This window comes from Ailuropoda melanoleuca, chromosome 13 (genome assembly GCF_002007445.2).
Source record: "Ailuropoda melanoleuca isolate Jingjing chromosome 13, ASM200744v2, whole genome shotgun sequence".
NCBI classification, from domain to species: Eukaryota; Metazoa; Chordata; class Mammalia; order Carnivora; family Ursidae; genus Ailuropoda; species Ailuropoda melanoleuca.
The window spans coordinates 88,745,443-88,753,228 of record NC_048230.1 but is presented as its reverse complement, the minus strand read 5'-3'; the positions used below and the strand labels follow the sequence as shown (position 1 = coordinate 88,753,228).

Sequence of the window (7,786 nt, the reverse complement as noted above, 5' to 3'; positions counted from 1 at the left end):
AGAGAGAGGTGGGGAGGGAGGAGGAGAGAGGGAGGGAGAGAGGAAGACAGGGAAGGAGGAAGAGAGAGGGGAGGGAGAAGGAGAGAGGGAGGGAGAGGCAGGAAGAGAGGGAGAAAGGACACCTGGGCAGGGAAGGTGCCAGCAGGAAGGATAAGAATGGACACATAGAAAATGGTCAAGAGAAAGTAAAAAGTAAACCCACTGGAATGTACCTTGACCTTCTGATAATTTGAATACTTCTATTTTCTTCATTTTAGTAACTTCCAGTTTCAAAACCAAGAAATTTGATTTCTATGTTCCCCTTTTAGCTGTAGAACTGAAGGGGTAATTCTGGTTTCGAGAAAGGTTACTGGAGAATGGTCTATGAAGAAATTCTAGGTTATGCCTTCCCTTCTGTTTTCTCAAGTTCTGTGTCTAAAAATTGACCCTTGGGAAATATGTGGTCAAATTTAAAAACGCCGCACACAAGGGTTTTTGTTGCAGCTGTGTATATAACCCCAAAGTGCTGGAAAGCAGCAAGACAGTTGGAGGGGAGGCTGGGTCCACCTGTCACCATAAGTCCGTCCACACACTGGGCTCCTGCATGTCAGTTCGGAATCACCATGCAAACTGTGTGTGTGTATCTGGTATAGAAAGTGCTCTTGCCACTACTAAGAGAAGAAGTCAGGGGTCCAAATCTCTCCACCCTCCACCACATTTTTTGGCTCCTCTCTCAGCAAACCTTCTCGAAGCGTTGCAAGCACTGCACTGCAGCACCTCCCACTCACTCAGCAAATTCCCCGAGTCTAAGGTCCACAGCCATCCATCCCCTGACACACTGGTCCAGGGCACCAGCCACCTCCATCTGCCCACGTCCAGGGATGGTTCTCGGCCATCCTGTTCAACTTCCCTGCAGCATCTGAAGGCTGAACACCTGCCCTCCTGCATGGAACACTCTCTTCTCCTGACTTCCGAGAGGCCACACGGCTGGTTTTCCTCCTGTTGGCCCCCTACTTTCTCCTTCCCTCTGCCTCCTCCAGGTGAAACTCACTTCTCTTTTTACCTACACGTTCTCCCTAGACGACATCATCTTGTCATCCTGCTGTAAACATTGGCCAACACCTCCACCCTGCACCTCTCCCTGGCACAGGTGCTTATACCCACAGTCAACATGGCCTCTCTATGCAGCGTCTAAACGCACGTCAGAACAGAATCCGAAATTCCTACTTCCCGGCTTCATGCTCCCTTGGTCTTGCCACCTCAGTCAACTGTAACACTCCCCGTGCCGAGTCAAGCTCCAAATCTGGAAATCAGTCTGGAGCCCTCCTTGACCCTCGCCTCTCATCCCTCAGAACCCCATGTCCAAAATATTCCCTGAATTGTTGGCTTCTGCCCTCCCCACTTCTATCTGCCAGGGCCCCTGAATGGCAGCCTTTGAACTGCTGTCCAAGGCTACTGGATCATGTCATTCTTCCGTTTCAAGCTCTCCTGCTGCTTCCCAACAGACTTCAGAAAACAAAAAGGGCCCTCTCTCTGTAAAACCCAGTTCTTTTGCTTCTTCCAATTGTCTGTGCCCAGTCTGTGCTCCATCACACTGGCCTCCCTTGGCTTGCACACGCCAGAAGCTCTTTCCTTCTCCACAGGGCCTTTGCACTCACTGTTCCTTCTGCCAAGAATACTCTTCCCTTCATTCCTTGGCTGGCCCCTTTCATCCTGCAAATGCCTGTGGAAATGCGACCTCCTCCAAGAAGTCTTCCCTGCCTATTTCTCCTTCCCTTTCTATCACATGACCTTGTATATGTTCTTTAAACTGCTGACTGTCTGTGCTTACGTTGTTTATTTATTTATTCATTGCTCATTAATGCCTGTTTCAGGCAGTCCCTGGACAGCACTATTCCTCATACCTGACCCCCACCCCAGCTCTCTGGTTTCTCATTTTCCAGAGACTGAGAGCAGATGCCCTGACAGCTGACTCCCCTTCCCTCCCCCGCTGCCCATTATTCTCCTTTCCCCAGCACAGAGCAGCCCTCAGCTCATCTGTGCAGGCTGAGACTTCCTTTAAAATCCATTTTCAGTTGCAAAACACCTCTTGAACATGGTCCTTATTGAAACCAGTGTATGTGTGGCATAAAGTTAATTAGGAAAAATGAGGCTTATTCACAGCGTTCATTTTGAAGGCAGAAATACTCGAGATTCAAAGGGATGCCATGTCCCTTGGATGCATTTTAATAGACTCAGGAAGGGGTCACCAGGAAATAGACCCACATCAGTGAAATATTTCAGCTAGGATGAATGAAGTCCAGCACTTTGTAAACAGGTAGATAGATAGACTCTACTTCCTTTAGACCTTTTTGGGTTTTTTCCCCTCAAAACAAGCCCTTCCATTGTAATGTTCAAGTTCTCTTGTTACATTTCAGGAATGCCCATGAGATAGGGGTTCTCTGCTTCCNATAGTCTCTACTTCCTTTAGACCTTTTTGGTTTTTTTTCCCCTCAAAACAAGACCTTCCATTGTAATGTTCAAGTTCTCTTGTTACATTTCAGGAATGCCCATGAGATAGGGGTTCTCTGCTTCCGCTGACATTTCAGGTTTGCTTGGTGGGTGCCCAGACTCAGGGCTCACCCAGTGCTTCCTCCAGAGGAAATACACCAGGCTCTGTGAGGCCTTGACAGTAGGCAGATGCTGTCATCTCTGCTTTAGGGCCTGAGTGTTTGATCCAGTCTTGGCTTAATGCTCTTTAGCGTCCCAGGGATCCCCCCGCCCCTACGCCATGCCGTGAGTGTCTCCAGTGACCCCGTGATTATATGTCAACTGTCTGCCTTCACTCTAGTCCCTGAGAGCCCCAAGGTGAGGGCCAAGTTTGGTTTTGTGTTCTATGTCTGGTTCTAGAACAGAGCCTGGCATTCAGGAGGTGTTTAGGAAACAGCGGCAGAATCAGACAGATTCCACATGTAGACCTCTAAAGTCACACGGCTCTTTTGTCCCTCTTCTTCCCCCTCCAGGGACACTTCTCCATCTGCCTCTCCTGACTACAGCCCATCCACTGTCCTCCAAGGACCTGGTCTTGTGGCACGATCTGGGTTTGTTCCTTCCCTTCCCACAAACTTCCATTTAGAACCACCTTCAAATGGCCCGTTTCTCCTGCCAAACATTGTTCTTTCCTGTATTGGGAGGCTTATTCCCTGTTCCTCCCCATTCTCGCCCAGAGGGCATGGCTCTGCTTTTCTGACTATGGTCCGGAAAACTCCATGCTGGTTCCAAGTGCCACACAGGTAGCTATTCTCCAGTTCACGTCCCCAGGCTTTCTTTTCTCTCCCAAAGTCACAGCTTGAGGCTCAAAGAAGAAACAAGAACATCAACCTGGATCCTTTTGTTTCCTTGTCAGGCCTTCAGACTCACTGAAGATATATTCCAAATTCCTTCTGGCAACATCATGGGCCTTGCTGAGCGTCATTATGGATTTGGGATGAACATCCGTCCTACTGGTGGATCTTTGATGCTTTCTATTTTAAATGTCTTTAGGGGAGTTACCTAACTGAAAAGCACCAAACATATATTCACCTGCCTCTTGCTTGCTAATAGAAGCCTATGAGGTTGAGTCAGCAAATGAGGACCGCTGGATCTGAAGAAGGGTGGGTCCACCTCCAGGATAAACAATGATTAGTCTAGAGTTGTAATGCTATCCTGCCTGGCCATTTATTGGTCAAGGCAGACCTCATGGGGACCAAAGAGATATAAGGTGGAAAAATGTTCTTCCTGCTTCCTCCTTCTTGCCTTCAATTCAAACTTGATGCCTGGGACTGCAGCAGCCTTCTTGGGACCATGAGGGAGAGGCCAAGAGAAATGCAGAGCCATCATACTGCCAACAGCTGGGGTACTTGTTATGCAAGAAAAATAAACCACTGTTTCTTTAACCCACTAGAGCTGGTTTTCTGCTATAAAAGCTTCTTTCTGCCCTTTCTTGGATGCTTGAGATCTGCAGAATGCTGATTCAGGAGTGGCAAAGGCATCTGAGCTGTGGATGACGGGGAAGGCTTGCCCCTGTGTATTGTACTCGACAAGGTTCCTTTCGTCCTGCAGAGTACTCTTGTTTCAAAAGAAACACAATTGAAATTAGTTTCCTTTTGAGGATTTGGGATGAATTGGTCACCTTCCTTGAATTCAGTCAGACATGATGGAATGTTCTACAACAAGGAATGGAATTCACTGTTAAAGGTATTCGTGAAGTATTGCTGTGTTCTAATTGCACAGGTTGAAGAATCTGGCATTAAAGGGAGAAATCAGAGACGTGAGCTCCTAGACACAACCTTTCAGCAAAGCAAATGCTTGTGGTTGGCCTGGCATGAAAAATACCCAGTATTTTCAGTGAAGAGAGAAAAATACCTTAAAGTTCAAAATATTTTGCATTTAAATGAGGAGCTGAAATCCCTGGAAGTCCCAGAACAGTATGGGCTGGTGGCACAGACTTNTGGGCTGGTGGCGCAGACTTTAATCTCTTGGCCTCACTCATGTGAAGAATGCTCTCCAACAGCCCATCCACATAATAACAATAATTACACATAACAGGCTGGTAGTCTGGGAATGATGTCCTGGTGCCTTGAAGCCTTCGTACGGTTCTTCCCTGCAGCTACTCCTGTGCACAACTTAGGATTCTAATGTAGCCCAGGCTGGAACGAAATATAATTGGGAATTTGCAACTCATTCATTCACAGCCTTCCTGTCTTCTTCTTCATGTGGGAGCCTTGATGCTCAGGCTGAGGGTCTGAGGACCTCAGAATCTGAGCCCTTCAGTGAAGGCCAGGGATTCTAACCCAGAACTTAGGGTTCTAACTTCATAACATCCACAGGAGATTTGGCAAAGCCAGGGAGGTGGAGAAAAGAGAGCTCTCTCTAAGAAAAACCAACAGTAAACCACCCACAGCTATCCTTTCTTAAGGTTTTCTGTACAAAACAGAAAAATTTCTGAGGTTGACTGTGATCATAACTTGTCTTTATGGCAGTGTTGTGAGCTAAGAGCACCAACACTGAGCAACACTTAAACACCTACTGTTTGCTTAGGCAGAGCGGTGGTTGTGCTAAGTGTGCCATCATTTGGAGCAAGAATAGTTTTGCAAGTTTTCTTGTGCTGCACTTCATCCCCAAGGACATGAAGGGAAGATGTCACCACTCCACTTGGTGACCTCATCCAGGCAGATCCCATGAAGAGGTTCTCCCTGACCTCTGACCTGAGGTGCTCCCAGACATCTTAATCCCTTTTAGCCTGCTGGTTCCAGCTTCTCAAAGAAGACCTTATTTTTTATGGGTTGATATAAAGATGATGCATCTTAAAGCAAGTTCTCCTAGGGGTCTCCTCCTTACCCCTCCTGGACAGAGGAGAGAGAGCTGGCAACACTATACTTAATACCTTGGCATGGTGAATCACATTTACCATCAATGGGGCAAGTTCCTCTGCCACACCCGAATTCTGAAAATCAGAGATCCTAAGACAAAGAGATGTCATTCCCACAATGGGCTAGTGCTCATTTTGCCAAGGGTTCATTCTTAGCTTTAAATAATACCATGAAAAGTTGGTCTAGTTACCTAGCTACACTGCCACACTGTCCCTCAGATACTATTTCATATTTCTCTATATCTACAGATCAAATATTTGAGAAAAATGAAGTAAGAATGCATAGTGCGCCCAATTTCTATTTCCACTCCAAACATACCTGACTTGCTCAAAACCCACCTGAGAAATGGGGATTTGTATAGTTGGTCCAAATGCAAATGTTCTCATAGATGTAACTTGGTTAAAGCTTTGTATCTATCAAAAAAAATCACTGATTTTTCAGAGGTCTCAGACTATCTTGAGTATCAGGCAGAACTCAATGGGTTAAGGATAATGGAAGTGCCTCCATCTGGTTCCTGAGACATACATGGTTTTTGGAATATGCCAAAGCAGTCTGGATACAATTTGTAAAGACCAGTCAAATCCTAACCAGGGCCCAGCAAATGGCTGACTGCAGAAAGGCCAGCTAAGCTCAAGCCATCTAACCTGGGTGACAAAGACAGTGGGATATTAGCCTCCCAAATGGAAGGCCACCACCCCAGACCAGGGCAAAAGGTCTCTGCTCTGTGAAAGCTAATTTAATGTCTTTGTTGATGTTCACAGAGAGGCCCCAGGATGTGTCAGTTGTTCCAAGCTGCCATAACATTCCCCTTTCTTTCTAAACCCTGACTCTGGTCTTCAGTATACTTAGCTCTGCAACACGGCCAGGGGAAATCGGAAGGGAAAAAGAGGTACTTACCAGGAAACTTGTTCGTCATAAATGAACTGTAAAAAAGTAAAAAGGACAATTAGACATGTGTACACACACGCACACATGCAAGGTCCGCACGCACACGCACACACTTTACGACTGCACACTGTCCACCCACATAGCTAGTTTGGCAGGAATCAGGTCGGGGTTGGCCTACAACACAATGATCTGCAGATAAATTTCCCTCTGTGCTGGTTCTGTTTCTGGCTAATGTTAGCGGAAGGAGGTGTTGTTGGCAGGCTGGGGTGGCCCGTTGTGGAGGGGAGAAACATCGGGTCATCCCACCCTTCCTGCAACTTCCCTCTAACAGTGGAGGAACAGGGAAGCACAACCACCCCACTGTGCACCACCACTATGTGCTGTCGAATTTTAGATCTGGACGGGGATGGGGAGCCTGGCAGGTGCTTCCAAACATCAGCCACTTGGGGGCCACCTGTAAGACGTTGGCACGTCTCTGGGCTCCTTCAAGCTTTCAGGCAAGCCCTTGGATTTCTATGTACTCAATATATTTTTTTTTAGCTGACCTAGTTTTTTGTTTGTTTCCTTAAAAGAATTTATTTCCCAAGGAAACTGTGCATCACAACCAGAAGCAGAGATTCTGCTCTGCCTGCCACTCTGTGCAGAGGGTGGGAAATCAATGCAGTGATCCACAGTGACTGCAAACCACAGTGGGGCACCGCGGGCTGCCCATGCCCTGGGCCATGGGCCTCTCCTTTCATTCAAGGGGATTTGCAAGGGTCAAGGTGGCTGGAAAGACGGACCAGTGCCAAACGGAGACCCCCCCCCCAATTGGCTAGGATCTAAAGGGAATACACAACAGTGACTGAATTCACTTAAGCCTGAGCCCAAATCCCTTCTCTCTTTGGGAAAAAAGTGGTATCATCCTGGCCTTTTGATTTATATGGGGAAACGGAGCCACAGAGAACACAAGGAATTTTCTTGAGGGCGCTCAATTAGCTGCAGAGTTGGTTCTAGAACTCAGGCCTGGTTCTTCACTTAAGTCTTCTTTCCATGACATATTTCCATGCCCGGACGGAGCGCTGTTGAAAACAAATGGTTGCTGAGGGTTGCTTCATAGCTCGCTCTTTCCAACTTCGTGGGATACGACTGCTCTGGGTATGACCAGCTCTGAGTGCTTTTCTTTCAGGGCCCGGAGCCCTCTGGAGACTCCAAGGCAGACACCTCTGGATGCAAGGGGTCATTACTGCATGGAGATGGTAAACTCAGCAAAAGACATGGGCATCCCTTCAGTCCCCGGAGATGATAATAAGCAGCAGTTGTGAGACATGCAGAGAAAACCACACAGCTGAGCAGGTGCAGCTCCGCAGGCACCAGAAAGGACCTCTCTCCAATTATCCCGAAGGCGCAAAGAGAAGATAAGAAAGGGGCCCCGCTTATTTGTAGCTCGCACTTCCTGACAAGACATTGAAGAAGACGTTGGCTTCAGCAGTTTTGTGACTCTTGTTACCAGATTCAACAGGTTGACATTTGGATAAAAATGTCAAAGC

General features: G+C 47.3%; 1 protein-coding gene across 4 annotated transcripts in view; it reads right to left on the bottom strand.

The window, feature by feature from the left end:
* The window catches only part of SLC24A3 (solute carrier family 24 member 3), a 488,971-nt gene that overhangs the window by 53,769 nt on the left and 427,416 nt on the right, over positions 1 to 7,786 (bottom strand). For all 4 annotated transcript variants that reach the window (XM_034641621.1, XM_011225465.2, XM_034641622.1 and 1 more), the window contains exon 8: positions 6,267 to 6,292. In XM_034641621.1, coding sequence (XP_034497512.1) covers positions 6,267 to 6,292 — 26 coding nt within the window. The remainder of the gene's footprint in view (positions 1 to 6,266; positions 6,293 to 7,786) is intronic.